Here is a 22,336-nt window from a genome sequence, read left to right on the forward strand (position 1 = left end):
TATGCTGATTCTCTGGGCTTTGCAGATGCAGAGTTAGGGAAATACATGTGTGCACCCCATCAGTAACACCCTAGTAATTGGAGTGATGATACACTCCACCATCTGCTCTAATTGCTCTCTGCAGGGCTGGTATACTCTGTATCCCTTTTAGAGCTTTGATACAGTGTCAGAATTTGCTTTTAGCGGTATAGCTTCGCCTAATTTGTATGGTTGTCATACCGTTGTGCGATTTTCATGTCTTCACTGACCACTACGGACCCTGTAAGCGCACACGGGAGAGAGTGGCGAAGAGCAGACGGGTCGATTTGTGGAGAGCTGCTTCCTTCCCTACCTGAGGTTTCTGCGCTGCTGAGAAACTGAGAGACCCAAAAGTTTGCCACTGCCCTGCCCTGCCCCTGCACAGAACACATCTGGCGAACATTAATAATTAATAATAATAATTGCTTACACTCATGTAGCGCTTTTCTGGACACTCCACTCAAAGCTCTTTACAGGTCATGGGGAATCCCACTACCGCCACCAATTCGTCTAGGCTGTAGGTTTCCTCAGCCACGAAACAGCATAAAAAACAAGAGTTTCTCTGACTGATTTGGAGAGGAAAACATTACTCGACCAAGTGACCAAAAACATGCAGAGTGACTGACTGACAAAGGGACCAACTGACCCCCACTAGCAGAAAAGTATGCTGACCGTCCAAACAACGGCTGACCAAAAGACTGCGATACTGATGTACTTCCTGACTGATAGAAAAAAGTCTGAATTTTAATACCGAAGTTGTAATGCACCCACTGACTGGTGTCCCGACGGACTCAGCCAATCGCCTGATCAACTGATACTGGCCACCAACTCCCCAGCTGATGGAGAAATGAATGCAATACCAGCTGACACACGTACTGACTTACTGACACACCGATGGAAGGGACACAAAAATGCCAGAAAATCTGACTACAGTACTGACTGGACTGTAGGACTGTAGGACTGGACTGTAGGTGGGAAATTACTGGCAGGCAGATTGACTGACCAACAGGTACACTGTCTGACTGAAATGGAACACTAACTGACTGAAATGTAAGGCTAACTGAACGACACTCTGACTGGCTAATAACTCAGAACTATTAAGAGAGAAAATGAGATAATTAAGCAAATGACCAAAGTGAGAAAACAGAAAATCCCATCTTTTGGACTGTGGCGGCAATGTTGTCTGTCAACTTTGACAAATCCTTCCCAATAAACAGAAGACACCTGATGTTTTTTTTTTTCATTAGAAATTTATTGCAAATATAGAAATAGATTTTTTTGTACAGAAATCGGGAAGAGAAAGATTGAGTATCATTTTCAGAAAAAGAAAACTGAGCAAACCAGTTTGGTGATTCCTTTTTAACTGCAGATGTTATGTTCTTTTTTTAAAAAAAAAACGTTATTCACAACAGAGAGAAAGAAAGAGAGAGACGGAAAGAGAGAAAAAAATACAGTTATTCAAAGGAAGCCAAAAAAAGTCAGCTGGTTATCTGGCGCAGGGAAATAAACAGGTCTGGAGAATCATTCACACTGATAGGATGCTGTCAACCAAGACATTAGTTGAACTGAGCATGCTCAGCTTGCAGAGGAAAGACAACCGGGTCAAAGTTCACAGGCTCGGAGCACTAAGGAAAAGCCTCTCGCATGTGGCCCTCACAATACCTTCTGACACTGTGTTGGCGTTTCTGGTCTTGGGACCTGCCGACTAACACTCCAGTTGGTTCATTTCCAGCCCAGCAATACGTGGTTTGTAAGACTGGCAACTCCGTTACAATTTGTGGAGCCCACTGATTCAATCATTGTGTCCTACCGGTGTGAACACCTTTTCAACCTCTTAAAAAACACAAAAGGGTGGGTAGCTGAATTCTCGGGATTTAAACTGGAAAAAAGAAACAAACTAGGACTGCGATGTTCACTCCTGGTCGTGCAGGACCAGCAATGCGCCAGGTTTTAAAGGTAAGTTATAATTCTCAATGATTAAAGACTTAGAAATAGTGGCAAGAGATGCCAGTTCAGAGGACATATAACAATAGTTCAGAGTGGACTGCAAATCAGAAGACATGGCAGTCGTCTAGGTGCAGTTGTCATTTTTTTTCATTCACAAATTTCTGCAGTAAATTTGTTTCACTGTAAAATGTGTTGCACTGGTTAAGCGATTTCAAAACACTCCAAATGCAGTTCTCTGAGATGGTGTAGGCTACACTGGGCTTCAAAACCACCCAGCTCTAATGCTGTATCTGAGTGCAGTGTCCTCTGGGCGGGGGCTCAGAATCAGCTGGTGTTTTACTTCGGCAGGTAAGATCATGTCTCCAAAAAGCAGGGAAAGGGGGGGAAATCAAATTTGTTTTGTATTGATCCTTAAGTGTTTTCAGGTAAAACAGCACTCCCAACTAATCAAATTAATTATATGTCATTTACAGGTGCATTATTGAAAGACAATTATGGAAACGACTGAGGTTTATTAAATAAGTATCCAAGGGTAGCTCATTCAAGACACTACACAGCTTACAACAGGGTTCCCTAATCTGTAGCTCCTCCACTCCCCTGTTTCACTACAACCCTCTCCTTCATTGGCATAAGGATCATAAAAAAAGATCTAGAAGGTATTTTAGAAGCTGGTTGTATCAAAACACTGCAATGAAGCAAGGAGGAAGGTGCCACAGGTTAAGCAGCCCTGTCTGCAGGAAGTGAAGTTTTTTCTGGAACCGCAGTTCTGATCAGGTTGACAATTTAGAATGGGACGATAATGGATCATCTTTATTAAAAAGAAATACTGTGTCCGGCGTCGACACATTCTGTTTTGGTCTTAGGGCCGTGGCAATCAAGCCTGACACCTGGATTCTGTGCCATGACAGGACTTTGACACCTCCCCAACAAGAATCAGATTGGCCCTTGATCGATTAGCGGACCCCGGTGCTGCAGATCACTTCGATCATTAAGGACCGGTGGGAGAGAAGACAAGCCATGGCCTGGAGGCCAGGTGTCGAGGTCGGGCACCCTGGGCCATCCCCTAGGATGCCAAGCCCATATGGTAACCAGGACAGCGTGATGAAGGCACAACGCGATAGTGAGGTCGCACGGCGAGAGCCAGCCAGCTCGGTGAAAATCAGAAGACGATAGTGCTAAACGTGCAAAGTCATTCAGATTTCCCAGGGCAAGATTTCACAAGGGCTACAGAGACGCCAAATCAGAAGTTATGCGTGAGTATCATTTTGTTTCCGAGTGACTGGTGTGTATATATGCATACTCGGAGATATATCTGTACTATATTTGGCACTTGCTGTCTAGTAGCATCGCAGAGCGGGTCTTCAGCGGACCCTGTCTTTCATTGTGTACACTTTACTCGTTTTGCCCCAGTTTTCAAATCCTCTGACGTAGTGAATGCCTCCAAAAGAAGAAATAGGACAGCAGTTATCAGGAGTAGTAAATGAAAGTAATCCATACCCCCCCAAAAAAACCAACAACAGAGAAAAATAAATAAGTTGATCTATGTGTCCGTCACGAAAAACGGGACATTTTTTTTTCTGACATACATCCACTCACTGTACACAACGATAAATTTCTGTTCTCATGAAAAATACAGGAAATCATGCAAATATAACACTTTGTTCTCTTTTAATTTTTTTAAATACCTTTCTAGATTTTCAAACCGCTTTTTTTTTCTTTAAACAGATCAGTGCAGAACTCCCCCGCAAACCCCTCCCCCCAGCAAATTCTTAAACCCAACCCCCCCCAGATCCCTCGTTCCCACAAGTCCCCAAACGACGTACAGAACGAGCTTGTAAAAACAGTCGTTTGTTTTTTTTTTTCAGATGTATACAAAATTCACAGATATTTCGCAGGTTTTTTTGTGTTGTGTGTGTGTGAGCAGTGTGTACGTGTGTGTGTGTGAGTGTGGGTTCCTTTTACGTCTCTCCTACTTTCCGAATAAGAAACCAAGAAAATAAATACTGTTTATATATCCCCCCCCCCACCCGAGATAGACTGGCAGTGACCCAGACTGAACCTAAGGAATATGGTGCTCATCACAAGAGGGGTGCCGACCGAGCAAAAATCTGCCACAGGCCTCAACAGTAAACCCTAACCCTCACCCTCAGCAGAGCACCAGCCCACAGCTGAACAGAATAAAGCTTCTCTAAGCTTCTTGAGCTCTGTCCAGGAACTGGGAGGACAAGGACAGGATGACATGAGGTTCTCCTGACCACAGACAAGCACTTTCCTGTGAGGCCCGCATGGGAGGAGAACAGAGAGTTAGGGATCTCGACGAGGGGACAGGAATGATTACAGAAAGAAAATCACCAACCCTGCTCTCACCCGAGTATCCCATCTGTGCCCTGAAGGCAACTGCGTCCCTAGGAAACTTGCACTACGCCCGGGTAGGAAATGCGCCTGTTAACAAGAAAGAGAATCTCTGCACATCCTCCTGTACTGCACATGTGCGCAATGTCCAGACGTATGTGATACCAGGAGCACAACAGCGCCACCTTTGGTTCCACTGTGGCTTGACATTCCGGACAGGAAAATTCCCACCAGGAAGGAAGCCAGCCCGAGTCTGTCCTCATTACGGCCCTCGCCCGTGGAACGTGACATCAACGACCACCGCATTATCTGCTGGGAGACCTTTCCCCCTGCTTTGGGAAAATTAGGCCTGCAGCGCGCACAGACTTTGACTGGAATTCGACTCTTTGGTCTGTGGCTTGCTCAAGAGCAGGAGCTGGGCAGGATAATTGCTGGACTCTGCCAGGACCGCAGGGATCACCAGGAGGAATATCCTCAATCCGACAGCGCAAACATTCCAGACACACTGTGCTATCTTTAACTGTAGGTGGATGGGGTAAATGTAGTTCAGGATTAGGCAGACTTCATATTGACGGGATCTGGCTGTCCAGACCAAACACATAACCCTGAACTCAAAGAACCTTAGCACACTAACAATAATGAGAAAAAAAGACACTATACTGTAGCAACAGGAGAAAAAAGTGGTGCAGTCCAAGCACTATGCATACTTTCTACTATCAAGACATAATGGTAAACAATTTCACACCATCTAATGTACTGACAGAGAACAGGGTCGTTGTAATTGCTAAGCAATCCATGCATTGCCTTTAACAGCCTATAAATGGAATCGACACTAATTTATTGATGATGGATTTGCAACAATCTACACCTTGTGTTTTATGTCTCATTTTAATTTTATTGTGCACGTTTTCCAAGTGGGTGTGGCACATAAGGAATAGGTATTCCTATATATGCAGAGCTTTGGGATCTTTTGAGAAGAAACACACTATAGAATTGCAGGGGATTATTATTACCATTAGTTTTTAATAAAGAAAAGTGCTGTAAAAGTGCTTTGTATCATATGACGCTCACAAGGTGCTTTTCAGTCTGTTGCTGACCTAGTTGTTCTTGATAAAGGGGCTCAAGAATAAAACTCATTTCCTGATACACTGCCTCATGCACAACCATTCAATGGCATCAGAGCAAATGGTCTTGATAAAAGCCCCTTCATTGTGAAGTTGAAGGCTGTCCTCAGTTGTGTGTGAAGAGGGTTTTTTCTAGATTACCTCCAATTTCCTAACTTTTTAAGCCATTTTACACAGCAGGGAGGGAATAGTGTCACCTATCAGCGTACATGGGCTATAATTGGAGCTCCATTGTTCTGAGCTAATTGCGATCCAGAAGATAAGGGATTAGGAGCAGGATGAGCGACCATTAGGAAGCATGACGGGGAGAACAAGGCATTTAGTCCATCAGACTCCCCTGCTTTCTAACAGCATCAAGCTGAGCTTTTGAAAAACCCTCAGTGTATTAGCATGAATTTAGGAAACTGTAGTCCGATCTGTGAATAATTCTCTGTTAAAGATAAGGCTTTTCTAGCACACTCTCCTTTCAACAGGTTTTCTTTCTGTGCATGCTTGTGTGGGTACTTGCATCTCTGTCGCAGATTCTCCTTACCGTGTAAATCAGGTTAAACTGGCAATTGACTTGTTGAGGCCTGACATACTGTACACTGACACGCACAAACACAGCTCAGACGAGCCTCTGACAGACCGTCCACAGCTGTCAGCGAGTGCTCAGAAACATCCCTCCCTCGTCCACGTGCCCTGCTTTCCGAATCTGAATGACGCCGGGCAGAACGAAAGAGCCGGAGAGAGAGAGACGGAGAAGGAGGCGAGATATAGGGAGATGTGAGAGAGGGAAGATGGAAAAGGAGATGACAGGAAAAAAAAATAGATGCACTTTCCTCTTGGAGGGGAGGACTGCCCACAAGCCAGGGACACATTCTACCCCTGAGATACCAGGAGGTTTTTCCGATTTCGTATAGCTAAACGGCACAGGCCAACGCAACACGGTTTTCAAGGAAGAAAAGGAGACAGCTGACCCTGCAGTTTCCGGATTTCAAGTGCTGACCAACGGGACTCTCGCTGAAGCCCGCAACCCGTCTTCCAGCATGGGAGAGAAGCCTGCATGCTTTCATCCACTTCCTTTCAGCTTACAGGCACCTGAGCGCCAGGGCATCAGGCCGGAGGACTTGGTGCAGCTGTCACTGACAGCACTAAGTTGGGAGGCACTGTTCTACGGAGATCCAATAAGATGCAATGTGATGCCTGTTGCCACAGTGCTGCGCAACCCACAGGCACAACCAATTCTACGACACTTCTTTACAAGAACCCCCATTAAAGCCAGGTTAGTGGCACAGCCCCGGTTTGGAACCAGCAACCCCCGAGGTGCCCGGCAGACCTCCGCCAAGGATCCGACTCGACTTCGGCTCGAGCGACTTTCGCGAAGGTGACCGTTCTTGGCTTTGTTGTTCCTGCGGAAGATCCAACAGGATGGGGGCGATCCCGGTGTTCTAAAAGAGAGTCGTTTACTCTTTCTGCGGGGGCTCTTAAACGGGCACGCTGGAAGATTTATGGCCCGCTTGCCGACTGAAGCGTGTTGTTGTCTCGCGGGGAAAGAGAAATTGTGGGTGAAGTCGGCGCGGAGGTGAATGATTTATGAATACGGGCGCGGGGTGTCCTCTCGGCCCATGAGCTCGTCTCTCAGCGATCACCAGGCAGCATGGCTTCACGCACAATTAGGGCTGGCTCTGTTTCAACGGCCTCTAACGAAACACTCCCCCCCCTTCACAAGTTCACCAGTCGGCTTCAGCCCAGTCTGGGACCTCAGCAGTCTGGATGGGGAGGGCGGCAGGGAGTGTCTCAGTGTGGGGGGGGGGGGTCCCCAATTCTTCACTGTGGGAATGACCCAGATTTTCTAGGTCTCATGAACTACTTAAGACCTGTAGAGAATTACTGAATTGTTTTACTAGGGCTTTTGACCCAGCTTCTTTCTATTAATTAGCTGTTGGTTTTTGTGTTAGGTAGCACTCATACTGGTAAGGGACAAATATATAATACGATGCTTGCATTAAGAATGAAGGCTGCAGCAAACTGACTAAACGTAAGTCTGAAGCTTAAATTGCAGAAATGCCACTGGCTTTAAACTGGCGGAAGACCTTAATTCTTAAGCTATCTAATGCGGAATTAAATGAACAATTTCCAAGAAAATGTTTTCGATCAACAGGCTTGCGTTCATTATCGCAGGTGATTTCTGATTTCTTGTCAAATTAATTTAAGATATAAAAATAAAAAATGGCATCCTTTAATGCACAGCCCCGGCGATTATTTTTTCGGACCTGCAACAAAACAAGTTTTCCAGATTCCATCCTGCGTGTAGAAATAATTGCATTTCGTTGTGGGTGTAATGAGTATGGTGATTTTCACTAGTTTTTGACTGGGCAATTCAATGTGAACGTAAGGACAGGATACATTTTCTAAAAGATGGTTGCTTTTTGCAGTAGACATGCATTATTTTTAAATCTTTCAATAATCAGGAATGTAGACAGCTGGCACCTCTGCTCATAGCAAAGCACATCTTCATTTCCGGCTCGGGGAATTACAGTGTTAAATCAAGCCTCAGCTGTTTTTTACTGTCCAACACGAATCTTAATCTTAATCTTTGTCACCATGACGAAAATGTGGGATGTCTCAAATGGAAGTGAGTCCGAAGCCGCCCTTTCAAACTGCAGTCATAATTTTGTAGTGCATAATTCACTCCAAAAGAGATACTATCAAAGAACTGGATTTTCGTTCGATTAGCTCGTAGGCATGATGGGATACTTTTTTGTTAAAAAAGGCCTACCCCAGCCTCATGCCGGACAGTAGTAGACAGCTGAGGATCGATTTGAAACTGTAACGCCAGGTGACAGGCAGCTGCTCTTTGTCCAAAACTGTTGCCACAGACTGAGCCAATTAATCTAGAGGGTTTAATTACGTAAAGTAAGAGAGACTGAGCTGGAATTAAGCCAGGACTTCTAGTCCTCTCAACTGTCCAGCAGGAAATTTCACCACAAGGAAATCGTGACCTCCGAGAGATGGGGCACCGATCAGGAATTTCCGGACCCTTCTGAAACACGACAGATAGCGCCTCCTGCTGGACCACCAATGCCTACGCATGCTCCACAGCAAGCCGATGTTCCTGCGCCATTTCTAAGCCGTCCCTGGCCTAGACAGCGCAATCGGAATTTCAGTGACGGAATTCACGTCTTCCAGCACTGCTCCGACAACGGCAGAGAGAAACATTCAGACCTCGAGCAGGGAAATGGGACAAATGTGATGTTACTCCCATTAACCCTTTAAACACGAATGTGACGCGGATGGATCTATGCTATAATATCTTTCTGTATCCTGACAGGGCAAACACTATTGGAAAGGGACTTTTCTTCGGAAATGCTTTTATTGCACCGGTTCCTAGTGAATGATTGGTAGCCAAGTCTAAAATACATCCAAAGCAAGAAAAAGACCATCGATCAGTCCTCTGATGTCCTTCTAGATCAGCTTCAATGAGCGACCCCTGGAAGCACAGTGCAGTGCCTGTGCTGGAGAAAGACAGTTTTCAAAAATAACGCATTACAGTTCCATTACAAGTTACCTGTGTAAGGGATGACTTTGTAACAGTGGCGCCAACTCAGGGCCAAATACTCGCAACCGTCACAGGAATCAATGACGTCTGTGTACAGGTGATGTGCAGAGCAGCTCCTTATCTCTTAAAAGTGATTTCCCACAAACTATTATGCATTTAAAAGAGTAAATGTACATTTAAAAGTGACTGGGAACTGCAGGGTGTTAGCTCCCTTTCCCCAGCACTGTGTACGAGTCTGACTGGTGTGCCTCGGTTTTAATAAATTAATAGCCCACTTGGCTCCCATCACAAGTCTCACAGGCCCAGAGGATTCCCCAGATTCCTCAGCTATGAAGTGGAGTGAACTGTAAGCCATCACGGGCTCTCCCCCAGCTGGCACCCACTCAGAAGACTGGGCCGAAGAGAGGCACTGTGGGTAAAGTACAAGCATGACACAACAGCAGCGCCAACACTTGAGCTTCAGCTCCTGAGCTCTCAGCGTGGCGGCAGGGGGCACCGCTCCACACCGCCACACTGAAGGTGGGCTTCAGAGCGACAAGCACAATCTGCCTGAGAGCACCTTGACCACTCAAGTCAAGGTGTTTCTGCCCAAACCTTCAAGACCTTGTCTTGAACCTTCACTCAAGTCAAGATTCCAGTGATCTTCAACCAGGTTGAGACTCCTGGACTGAGGCTCTGGAGGACCAGAGCAGGCAAGCCCCAGCTTTGAGGGAAACAACCAGAGCTCTCCCTCCGCTCCCTAGTTTACCCAAACAGTATGGGGATGCATCCCGCTAAATGAAACAGTTTTCAGCACAAACGCCTTCCTCGTTGGGCAGCAACATGGAGTAACGGTTCGGGAGCTGAAAGGGTCACAAGATCATATCTCAGTAAGCTGGTGTATCCTTCACTAAAGCCACTTCTCTCCTAAGTGGGCCTGTAGGTGCCCTGCTGTATGAAGCAATAGTCTCTTGGTCCTCATTGCAAACAAGAATTGTATTTGTCCGCTGTTGATTTCTCTGGTTTCACAGAGGAATAGAATGGGTTTTTTTTTCCCCAAAGCTTCACCTGAAAACCATCGCACAATAACGGCCCCACCACCAACTTTCGGCCTTTTGCGGTTTTCACGGCTGTTGTGAACCGGGCCCGACGCGGGTTCGAACCTTCGGATCGCTCGACAACCTGAACCGAGTTGCTGCCCGTTGGGCGGATAAAAAGGCTCGACTCAGTCCAGGCCCAAGTTTCCAGTTCATCCGGAGTTTGAATTTGAAAACAAATAAAGAAACATGGAGAGGGAGTGGAAAAACACACCCCAGTATTCATAATCCCCAGTGCCCAGAGGCCAGACCCTCTGTCATGTTGCCACCCACCTCTTCTTTTTAATTTAATGACTAAACCATCTGGGACCCACTTCAATCAGAGCATGAATCAATGAATCAATCAGTTCATGAATGAATCAATGAATCAGTTGGTGCATTCATGAATCCACCAGTTCATAAGTGAATCAACGCATCACTCAGTGCATGAATGAATCAATTAATGAATCAATCAGTTCATGGAGGAAGCAATGAATCAATCAGTTCATGAATGAACCAATGAATCAATCAGTGCATGCATGAATGAACCAATTAGTCCACCACTAAACAAATCAGCTTCTCTGAGACAGCCTCGTTTGAAACTCAAACCCTAATGATCATGAAGACTGATGAGGGTTTCCACTTGTGAGGTGTGTGAACAGTGCTCTGGACCCCTTTAAATTCTGCAGCCTGGGATCGTTAACAGTGGGTCCCTATTAAGGATTATACCACCTTGACCACCACGCCTTACATTTTGATGAAGTGATGACTGTCATCAACCATGGTCGTGACAATTATTTAAGGCATCTGGAATTTTCCGAAGCTCCATCGGCCTCTAAACGACAGGAATAAAATCATGTAGCGTCTCTGTAATTTCAAATTAATGCTCCCGTGAGAACTATAGAACACTGACAGATCTTTCTACCTTATCCACAGCTTTAAATTAACACTCCCATCATCAGACTTATTAAAAAAAAACGGAATCAGAATTCTAGCTCATGCACAGTTTCCAAATTAATACTCCCGCTATCAAATCTGTAGATCACTGTTTTTTTATGTAACTTCAAATTAGCACTCCTACCATCAGCTTTGTAGAAGGCTTGAAAGAAATAGTCGAACTCAGCTGTAGCTTCCAATTAACACTCCCAGCATCATCAGTTCTGTACAACGCTGAAAGAAATCTGCAATTTCAAACACCCCCAACCTGAAAAAACAGACCCAGTTACTAATAAGAGAAAAACTGAACGATGCCCAAATAACACAACTTCTTTTCATGTTAAACATCCTATATATATATATCCCTCTGCATATAGAAGCCTATATCCCATCCCTTTCAAGAAGGACGGATGGTTTTCAATCCAAATAAATGAAAAAAAAATACAATAAATATCTGTGTTCTTTTCTGTTCCGTTGACTTTTCAAGTTTCGCTGCTTCGCTATCGCCTTGACGTTTTTATGTATTCTCAGGTAGGGGGCACTTTTGAAAACCATTTTGTTTGTAAACATAGAGAAATCACACCCCACCTCCTCCCTCCCCGCAAGAGTCCCTCGCTTTTTTGTGTCGTGCTTGGTTGTTGTGGGTGTTGTTGTTGTTGTTGTTGTTGTTTTCCTGTGTGTTGTTCAGTCGGACGGTCAGGTTGGTTGATGTGCGAGTTCCGAGTTCGTCACAGTTTACCTCCGGTAACGACGCAGGGGGCTCAGCGCGTGGCGGGGGAGGGAGGGGAAGTGCCGGCTGAAAACGTCCCCACCGCGCGCGCGCGCCACGCCCGGTACTACGTCACGCGTTGCGCCGGCCGACGTCCCTTTCCCGAGATGCGCAGGCCCGCCGGCTGCTCCGGTCCTCCTGCAGGAGCGCTTCTGCCCTTCACGCCGTGTAGTCGCCGCCGGTCGTCAACAGCAATCAACGCAGGCGATTCGTTTGCCAGGGACGCGACTAGCAATTTCACGGCAGTTCAAGATTTTGTTAACTAGTGGGGGAGAAAGAAGGGGGGTGTGGCTGGCTTTCAGCGATACGACTGTAAACAGAGACGAGGGTTATAAATAAATGGTTTCAGCACAGACATCAGTCATATCAACAAGGCTTTGGGAATGAAGCCTTTTCTTTTGCACGTGATGGGCCGCCTCCCCCTCGATAATTAATTCCTGCCGCCATTCGCTCGTTGAAAGTGTGTTCTCTCCTGTAGCAATACAGGGGCACTTTAGCAGTTCAGGTGGGGAGCTGCGTCAGCGTGCATAGGCTGCAAAGGAACGAGTGAGAGGTTTATTCCCTGCTGAAAACAAAACGGAGAAAGCACAACGTTTCGGCTGTGGAGTCTTCTTCAGGTGTGAAAAAGACCCTCACACCCGAAGAAGGCTCCGAAGCCGAAACGTTGTGTTTTCTTTCTTCTCTTTCCAGCAGGGAATAAACCTATGACTTGTTCCTAGTGACTTTTTATCCTATTGTGGTCTCGGAGTTGCCAAACGTTGTTTTTTTTTTGTCGTTATGGTTGCTCCTCATTAAAGTACGGGCTGTGTATTAAAAGATTGCGTCTGACGTCAGTCGGCAGCGAATCTACGCTGACGGCTTGCGCAGCGCGGGGGTCTCTGCATCCCGTTACGTTAAACGGAGCGAGAACAACGCTGATTATCCCAACCCGACAGGCTGACGAGCCCAGGAGCCCAGGTGAGCGACGCGGTATCACACCGCGTCTCCCTCCCGGCTTCGCCTTCCGAAGAGGTGGAAAAATCGTTTGAATCGAGCAAGGCAGGACGCGTTTAAAGTCCGCGATCCTTCATCCAGCAGCCCACAGGGTGAGCATCGTATTTCATGACCTACGTAACTCATGGAGTGGAGCTAAAGAGTAAAGCTAACAGTATAATTATCTTCTGGCAGTGTTGCACCTGAAGTACACCATACTGCTGCAGTGTTACCTTCATGGAGTAGGTCACACTGCTACTGGGCTTTCTACAAGGGAAGTGATGCGATCAACAGCCAAGACTAAACACAGATGGCAGCACCACACGGACGTCCAGCACTGTGTGTATCTTGTAATACTGCACGTGCTTTGGTTTAGGAGTAGTGTCACACCCTACTGCATTGTCATCTAGTTGGGTTTGGCGTTTGACTCCACACTTGGACAACCAAGGGAGAAGTGGAACAGGCCGCGCTTCCCCGACGCGGTCAGGGTAGATCACCCGCTGCGTAGGATACGACAGGCGGGAGAGGCGTACTGTAGATCCGCCTTTACTCAGTGTGACCGTGGGTCACTCTAGGGGTGACAGGCCCTCTTCCTGCTGTGCCTCAAAGCTATGGAATTCTGGCCCTAAGGATATTGGAATCACTTTCCCTGAGCTCTTTCAGATCCGGGCCCCAAATCTTTCTGTCCAGAAGGTCATTCTTAATTGGCGACTGTGTCTGCTGCCTGCCTCTTCTACAGCATTTCGGAGCCTTTGTGTTTCTATGTGCTAATTTTGTCATTGTTACTGTTTTTGTCTGTTTTAAACGTTTTTTTTTTTACTCTTCCTGTAAAGTGCTCGGATAAGATGCTTTTAACGGCCCTATATAAAACATTGAATCGTTACCTGCAATGGCTAGGAATTGCTGTTGTATTCCGAAATCTACACGCGAGGCTGTTGGGGTGCGCTTACGTCAGGCATATTCTGCAGTAGGCCATAGAGACGCCTAGAAATAACACCTGGGGTACCACAGCGCAGTGAACAAGACAGGTCTCAAAACAGCTTAGACCGGTCTGTTGATGATGATGATGATGATGATGGCTGTACTGAACTGCAATTAAAAATCCTCAGTTTTGCTTTCAAATGGAAAGGCTCTCTGCGCACCTCTTTGCCCAGCAAAAAAACTAAGAAATAACACTTTGAAGCGCTGTGAAATTGCTAGCGATCCTGCCAGGAATACATTGGCAGCCGTTCGCGATGAAAAGGGCTGGCAACGAGTCTGTAGCAGCGATCGGAGCCTGGTTTCTCCACCAACAACAGCTCCTTTTAAGATCGTGGGTAAAGATACAGGAGGAGAAGCCGATTCGTTCGGTTAAGAGCACACAAAAGGCCACAGAGGAGATGAATCCTGCTCGTTTGGGCGGCCCTGCCGGCGCGGTGCAGCTTGTTCTCGAGCTGGGAGGGGGGGGTTCATCTTGCGCACGCGGATCGGGGTTCCTCGACGTGGAGGCGCGGACCCGAGAAACCCGCTGTGGTGCCTCGCCGGGGCTGATGGGAGCCGCGGGCGACCCTTGCAGGGAGGCGGCGGGAGGGGCCCCAGTCCGCGCAGTGGCTACCGCGCCAAGCTGCCAAAGGCCAGCACCCGTCCCCCCCCAGAGCCACAGCGGCATAGTGGGTCCGGTCCTGGTGTTCGCCTCTCGTACGCCCCTGTTCAGCTTGAATACAGCCCTTCCCACCACCCCCCCCTCTCCCCCCAGTATCTTTCCCAGTGGAGGAGCTGGAGGCCTGTGGATCTTGAGAAGAGGACCTTTGGCAGCACAGGTTTAACGGTGGGGTGGCCGGACTGGTCAGTTGCTCTGGCGCTGTGGCCGAGTGGAGGAACTAGGAACCGGATCGAATCAAAGCTTTGATCCGCCTGCCGGGAAGCAAATTCCCAAAGCCCACATCCTGACTAGCGGCGGTGACGGTGTGTTTGGCAGTTTAGGACTGGCCGAGGGGTGGGGTGGGGTGGGGTCAAAGTTGTGATTGAATCTAGTCCCAGGGCAGGTGTATCCAGGGCTCAAATGATCCCCCCCAGTAAATAAAAAGAGATATGACCACGTAGGGCCACCTGCTCTTGGCAGGAATTCCTTCCCAGATCTGCTTTCTGAGCGCTGCGAAGCTCTTTTCCCTGAGCCTAAAGCAAAACCAGTGCATAAACAACCCCCTCTCTCCCCCCATTCACCTCTATCCCCAAGGCAAACCCACGGTCTGTTTCTCTGGCTAATTCCTTTCGTGAAGCAATAAGCACGCCCTTGGAAAGAATGTCTCCACTTTGCAAAACCAGGCAGAACTAACCCTTCCTTACAGCTGGAGAGAGTGGCTCCTCTTTAAGAGATGTTCAGGTGAGAAAATAGCCGAGGACTCTTTGCGTCAACTTCAGATGTTTGAGATTTAATCAGGAAGCTGGCGAGGTTCAAGGGTGGGTGTTCGCTTTGACAAATTATTGCGGGGAATTACTGTTATCAATAGTAGCTGGTTGCCTAGTGAGGCAATCGTGCTCTCGCCTAAAGAGGGAGAGAGAGGCTATGAATCTTTCAGAGTGTCACCATTATTTAACATCCCTGCCTCCGTTTATGCGAAGGAATCTCTCAGGGCACAAACTGGGTATTACACTCTTCTTTGCAATTTCAAATGGCCGTGAAACTGCCGATCCTGTCAGCAGTAATCTGACAAACTGGAAAATTTGCCATCACATATTGACGGCAGGGTTTGCTCGCGTGTTTGCCAAGCGAGGACACTGTCAAAGGCTGGTAGCTCTACCTGTACACCTCTATTTGAGGGAGAGCGGAGTTTGCAGTCTCTTCCCATGTCGTGCATCAGTGCCGTTTGCCTACAGAGAGTTGTTTATATCGTAGTTGGCTTGTGCAATCTTCCTTGCCTTGAGCTGTACTCTTCATTTTCCCTTAATTCAACCCGAGCCCTGAAGCTCACAAAGACTCCCAGCCGTGCCTCTCTGATCTCACAGGTGACCTTGCTGATTAGCTGCTCACTGGGCATGGAAGAGCAAAGAAGAGAGAGCAAAAACTCGCTATAAAATGAAGCTAATTCTAGGGACGTCCAAAAATTCCTCTTGACTCTTTAGATCACACAACGAATTTAACAATTTTGTCAGCATGGTGTCCCTGAACTTAATCTACTTATTTTTATATGGGAGAAGACCCAGAAATGGGAAATCTTTAGTCTGGGATGTCAGACATCCTACCCCTGCTTCCCTGACTACATCCTTCCTTGGGTAGAGCTCTTCCCTGAGGTACGATTGCCGGTTTAGGAAAACAAATCTCCCAGTTTTTACTCCCTGCAATTACTTCTCTGAAATCTTCCCTTTGAGAAGCTTCAGGTGATCAGCACCTCACCAGAAATGTGGATTTAAGCGCATTGGAGATAGAATTGAAAAGTAAACTTGCTTAACTGGCTTTTCAATGTGCAAACTCACTGGCTGCAAAAGAGGTATATTTACAGAATTCCATCCCGTCTTCATGTGTTATGTGGGCAGGTCGCAAAATCAATGTCGGAGAACTGTAAAGCACACATGTAATGCAACCCAGGACAAATAAGGAGGAAAACAGCAGAGATGAAATCTGCTTTGTGACAGTTCCTAAAGGTGAAATTGGGAAAATCTGGAGGTGAGAACCCGATTAATTTTGATCAAATCTGGAAGTGTTAATTGCATCAGCATCCCTTGGGGGCACCCGCTCAGCTAATTGCTAATTAATTTGCTAAAGGAGCTGGCTGCAAATGAAAGTCTGACCTATAAAAAAAAAATTCTCGTTTTTTCAATTTGTGTCTGGGTTGTTTTCGTTGTGTGGCTTTATATAGGATGCAGAATTAGGTCGTTCTCAAAAGCGCAAATGAGTTAGACGGGTAGCTTTCGCGCATGTAGCTCTTCATGCCTCAAATGAGGAAGGCTCCATCAGTGAAGCCCCAACCTATAATAGTAACTAATGAACTGCTGCATCACTGCGCTCTCTCATATAGGCAGGAGGTTAACCCAGGTAATGGGTTGTATGGGGTGGTAAATTGCCAGCTTCAGGCAGGGCTTTTCTTTATAGTAGATTTTCCATCAATTTGCTTTGCTTTTGCCGATTTCTCTTGTGGGGTGTACCATGCTTTTACTGCGAAACCAGTACACGAGTGTCGCACGGGCCTCATCGGTATTTATAACGGCAAACCAGGATGCTGTAAAGCACAGGGAAAATCAGGCAAAACCTCAAGATACAACGGATAAACAAATCACAGACGTGGTCCCATAAAACAAAGAGAAGTGAATTTACCACCATCAACAGCCATCTCATCTTTCCCGTCTAGTTCAGGTATGGCTCTCTCTGCCTAGGGTTTTCTGTAAGGGGGCCAGGTTGGAGGTTGATTTAGCTTCTCAGACTTAGCAGAACAGCACTGACTTCCTCTACTCTGGGAAGCGACATCCTTTTGTGCATTTGTCATTATTTTTAAAGAGCAGAATTCAATGAAAAGGACAGGAAGAGATCTTTGGTTTTGGTTTGGGTTGAGATTTGTCAACTCAATCCTATAGGCGGCGTTGGCGCCCACACTGGAAATTTGCACAAGCCTACCAGTTCCTGTCTTTGTTGACTACGGACAACCTGATGTGTATTTACCAATAGCAAGCCCTGGGCTTTCACCACATTTAGAAAAAAAAACCCACCATGCTCAATTTGCCACTCTCCGTTTCTTTCAAATCTCCTAATACTTTGAACACCATACGAAAACGTAAGGAACACTATACCTCCCTGGGCCCTTGAGCTGTTAGCCCATCTGATCAAAAACCACACCTTTCGTCTTTGTCAGGGGAAGCTCTTGAGATGTCTCTGCAACCTTGAGCTGGAACTTGAATGAAGTCATCCCTAATTCTTTCAAATTGTTAGCATGTTCAAACCTCGTCCGCGGGGATACTCTTAAAGGGGTATTCTGGGCCGTTTATGGGATGTTTCATAAGGTCCTTGAGTTTTGTCTAATTAGGGAGAGAAACACAGAAAGGAAAAGAAGCAGCAAATGAAGCATGGTAGTAAATTTATCATGAGTGACCCACAGAGATTGGACTTCTGGGAATATGGTCCCTTAGTGTTGGACATGTGCCCATGGGTATTTATGCTCTTGAAGGATATGTTTGGTGGGACTGTTCTGTACCTCCCTGTTGTCCCTACACACACCTGACCTTGTTCCTCCACTGCCTCCCTGCTTTTGTCTAAGAAAGGGTCTCTATCGGCTCCTTTCCTTCTTGGAAACAGCCCCACCCCCTCCACTCCTCCTCCCCATTACAGCTTCTGTTGAGCCGACACCCCCTTCCAGTAATCCAGGATGTCATGCAGATCCTCATCCTTGGCGAACTGGACTTTCTTGCGCAGCGCATGCCCCGCCGCCACGTAGGACGCCTCTTCCCGGGGGCTCTTCCTGTAGGGGCGGAAGCGCTCCCAGATCTTCAGGGTGCTCTCAGAGGAGTACTCGGGGCTGGAGGAGTAACCAGAGTAGTGATGTCGGGGCGAGAGCTGAGAGTAGGAGGCCGCGTCCCGTTTGGAGCGTGTCAGGGGCTTGAGGAAAGAGGCCTTCTGGGAGGAGGGGGAATCGGAGGAGCCCTCGTAGTAGAGCGCAGGGAAGGAATGGCGGTGCTCCGAGCAGTGGTAGGCTGGCCCCACCTCCAGGTGCTGCTGGATGCCAGCCCCGGAGCTCCCTCCCCCTCCCCCGCTCCCCCCCACAAGAGGCAACTTCTCCAGGGGCTCCCCACAGCCCAGAGGACTCCCTTTTTCGGTGTACTTGCAGGAATCGGGGCTGCGGGGTTCAGGCACATCCAGGCTGAAGACCCGGGCACTCTTGATGGACCCGCTGGAGGAGACGCTGCAACGCTTCTTGACCGATCCCAGGACCACGACCGCTGCGTCGGCACTCAGCTGCCTCTGGAGGGGCCTTGATGAGGAGGAGGCAGGAGGGGGGTCCCGGTAAGGCGGTGAGAGGAAGCCCCCGCCACTGATGCCCACACGCTCTGAGAGCGGGAGAACCAGAGGAGCCATGGGTGGAGGGGGAAGCTTTGGGGAGGCGATGATCTGGCCGGAGTGACAGGCTTCCGACATGCTGGAGGAGACCGGGATCAGCCCACGGGTTGAGGAAGAGGAGGAGCACGGAGGCAGCTGGGGTGGGGGGGACGTGGCACCTGGGGGGCCTGAGGCTGCCGCCGCCGCCGCCGCCGCCGCCGCCACGGCCACCGAGTCCAGCTTGAGTGCATCGATGCAGTTGTTGATGATCTGGTTGACTTTGTCCACCTCCTTTGCGATGGTGGAGATCTCGGAGGCCGAACCCTGGCCGTCCTCTTCCGAGTCCTCCCCGGGATCGGTTCCCTCATCTTCCCGTGGGTCATCCTCCCCCATGCCCCCTGCTGCTCCCCCTCCTCCTCTCCTCTCCGACCCCTCCCCAGACCCAGAAGTCCGCACATCCATGTAGTTGCCCTTTGTAGCGGCCATGGCCTCAGAGAAAGCCGAGGCCATCTTCTCAGCTTGGGGGATGGCGGAGAGTCGGGACGAGCAGGTGTTGCCCGACCCCTGGTGCATCCCAGAGCTCGCAGAAGAGGAGGCTGGGATCTTGCCATGATGGTGTTGATGGTGCACTTGGTCATGGAGCTTCTGCATGGCCGAGGGGTCACCCGATGCTGCCGCAGCGACAGCTGCTACAGCCTCTGGTCCGTATCTCATCTCTAAGATTGTCTTTTTGACGCTGATGGACTTCTGTTTCTCCTCCTGCATGCGGCGCTTGCGCAGGCAGTAGTAGACCAGCCCCAGCACAATGACCATCCCAAAGAGGCAGCCCAGTATGGTCATAATGTAGTGTGTGGTGGTAGAAGGACTGGGCCGCATGTCATCTGGACTTGGCAGGCGAGTGGAGAAGAAGACGCAGGTGTGGTTAAATCGCTGCTGGTTGCGAATGGAGGCCACACAGAAGGTGTAGTTGGTATGTGCCTTGAGCTTGTTCAGGGTGATGATCTCCTTTGCCTTCTTTAGGTTCATCACGTCGGAGACGTAGCTGTTGTTGTACTGCACCAGGATGTACATCTTGCTGTAGGGCTTGGGGATATGGACCAGGAGGGAGGCAGATGAGAGTGACACTTGCTGAACCTTAAGGGTAAGGTTGGGGGAACTGCTTGAAGGGGGCGTTGTGAAGACCTGAAAGGTCCTCTCTGTTATATAACTACTCCCAGAACCCTCAAAATCTGGGGTAGTGGTAGAAATTTTGGACATGACCCCATCCCGGCAAGCGGAAGCCAGCATGGTCCTTGCATTCCGGCCATGTCCTGGCAAAGGGCTTAGCAAGGGGTACCCAAAGAAATCACGAGGTGTCTCACACTGCAGTCGGTCATAGGTGTGGGTCACGTTATTAAAGGCTTCCAGCCAGGTCAGGAAGCTATAGAGGTCACAGCCGCAGTGGAAGGGGTTGCCGGCAAGTTCGCACACCATCAGCCGACTGAGCCCAGTAAAGGTAGCAGGGTCCAGGCGGGCCAGTTTGTTGGATGACAGATCCAGGCTGGTCAGACTGGGACACTCCCAGAAAGCATTGGTCGAGATGACTTCAATAAGGTTGTGCTGCACAAAAAGACACTGCATGCGCCCTAACCCCCTCAGCATGCCCTCGGTCAGGTTGGTGAGCTTGTTGTAGCCCAGCTGTAGGACTTGGAGGTTGGACTGGCCTGCAAAGGCCCCATCCTCGATGTAGGAGATCTCATTCTTGGTGAGGTTGAGGTCGGTGAGGTTGGTGAAGCGGCTCAGGGAGCTGAAGAAGACGGCCTTCAGCTTGTTCTCGTTGAGCCGCAGGTCGTGCACGGTGTTGTTGATGTGCTGTGGGATGGTCTCGTACGGGGGCTGGTTCTGACTGCAGATGGCCAGCCAGACGTAGCCCTTGTCCCCCTCGATCAGCCAACAGTCAGCTCCAGCAGGAGGGGGCAGGTGCAGGAGGGAGGGGAGCAGGAGGAGGAGGACCGGGGTAGCCGAGGCAGAAAGGTGGAGGAAGGGGCTTCTGAATCTTTTAGGCATAATGGGGGGCTTGTGCTTCAGCAGGAGGATGAGTCAAAGGCAGGGCAAACAGGGAAGGAGTCTAGATGGGGTTACAGTATGACGTGAGGGGCACAGAGAGAGGGAGCAGGGAGGGGACAGGGGAGGGGGCCGTGTGAGGAGGAAGAGGGAGTGAAACTGGGGGGCTGATGCGGGTGGGGTTGGCGCTTTTTAAGAGAAGGCTGATCACAGGTGATTCGTTGGCATGGTGGCTAGCAGTGTGCCCATCTTGGGTATCTCTGGGTTGGGCTAAAACATTGGGTATTACAGGCCTTGTTCATGGCTTCTTTCTTCTCGCACCGATTCGTCTTCTGCCTTCGGATCTTCACCCCTCAGCTCCCCTTTCTCAGCTGCCCGGGCGGAGAGCAGAGTTGGAGCAGAAAAAGAGGATTCTGCAGAAAGAAACGACAGACATTTTGGGTCATCCGCTCGGCCACAGCAGCCAATACCCAGCATTCTCAGACAGAGACGAAAAGTAGACGGTCTCGCTCGACAGCGTTCGGATACCAGTATCCTAGATTTGTACAGTAAATGTTCCGACTTGAGAGGGATGAAAATAAGAGGTCAGATCTAAAAGCGAAAGAAGACCAAGCTTCACCCAAGTAGTCACACACCGCAACTTTAAAAATAACCTTGTCTTTATCCGATCTCTCCTGCACCACATTTTGATCCGCAATTTTCTTAAGTCGATTTCAGATGTTTTTTCGCTTCTGCCTCTGTCATTTGCTGCAGGCATGCTTTTTATAAAATTATTGGGCCTGCCTTTTATTTGTCACTGCGCCCTTGTGATATGTGACTAATATTTTAGGGGTTGTGCAAGTTACTACTTCATGAGTGCCTTGGAGCCACAAGGCACCAGTGAACGTTTGGCACCAAAGCAGAATTTCAACATGCTCATCATGTTTTCTTCGGTTCAGCGTTCTGATGACAGCAAGTCTCCATCCGTTATCAGCTGATTTGATTTGCATCATATTTACATAGTCTCCTTGCAGCCAGGAGAGTATTAGAAAACAAACAAGGAGAACCGGAATATGTCTGTCGTGGATACTTATTTGGGTTCTTACAAACTGAGTGGGCGGCGTGGTAGTGCAGTGTTTAGCATTGCTGCCTCGCCGTTCTGGGGTCAATTCCTGAGGCGCTGACTGTGTGGAGTTTGCCTGTTCTCCCTGCGTTTGCGTGGGTTTCAGGCTGGTGGGTGAATTGGCTTCTGGGAAAATTGGCCCTGGTGTGAGTGTGTGTCTGTGTCTGTTTGCCCTGCAATGGACTGGTGTCCCATCCAGGACGTAGCCCGCTATGAGAGCTGTTAATAGTTCTTCTCTGGTGCTTCTTTTTAATGAGTCTAAACAAAAACAAAAGAAGGCTGAGAGAAAAGCAGGCATTCAATTCATTTTATGTATAATAATCTTATAGTAAATAGAAACCCAGCCAGTTGGGTACTTGAGTACTCATGTAAGTAGTACTGTACTGCACAGTCCTTACAAGTGTTTATCGGATAAATCACAGAGGGATTGTAGTGAAGTGCATTAGAGCTGTGATCACTGGAAATTAAGTTTAATT

At 48.3% G+C, this 22,336-nt stretch overlaps 1 protein-coding gene across 5 annotated transcripts in view; it reads right to left on the reverse strand.

The window, feature by feature from the left end:
- Positions 1-1,248: 1,248 nt before the first annotated feature.
- The window catches only part of elfn2b (extracellular leucine-rich repeat and fibronectin type III domain containing 2b), a 95,069-nt gene continuing 73,981 nt past the window's right edge, over positions 1,249-22,336 (reverse strand). For 2 of the 5 annotated variants that reach the window (XM_088606503.1, XM_088606504.1), the window contains exon 3: positions 1,249-21,171. In XM_088606503.1, the coding sequence (XP_088462629.1) occupies positions 18,005-20,761 (2,757 nt within the window). In that variant the 5' untranslated portion in view covers positions 20,762-21,171 and the 3' untranslated portion in view covers positions 1,249-18,004. The remainder of the gene's footprint in view (positions 21,172-22,336) is intronic. The other 3 variants (XR_015926431.1, XR_015926429.1, XR_015926430.1) reach the window with 3 other exon arrangements.

The sequence above is a fragment of the Lepisosteus platostomus genome, chromosome 14 (genome assembly GCF_059453375.1).
Source record: "Lepisosteus platostomus isolate fLepPlt1 chromosome 14, fLepPlt1.hap1, whole genome shotgun sequence".
Lineage (NCBI taxonomy): Eukaryota > Metazoa > Chordata > Actinopteri > Semionotiformes > Lepisosteidae > Lepisosteus > Lepisosteus platostomus.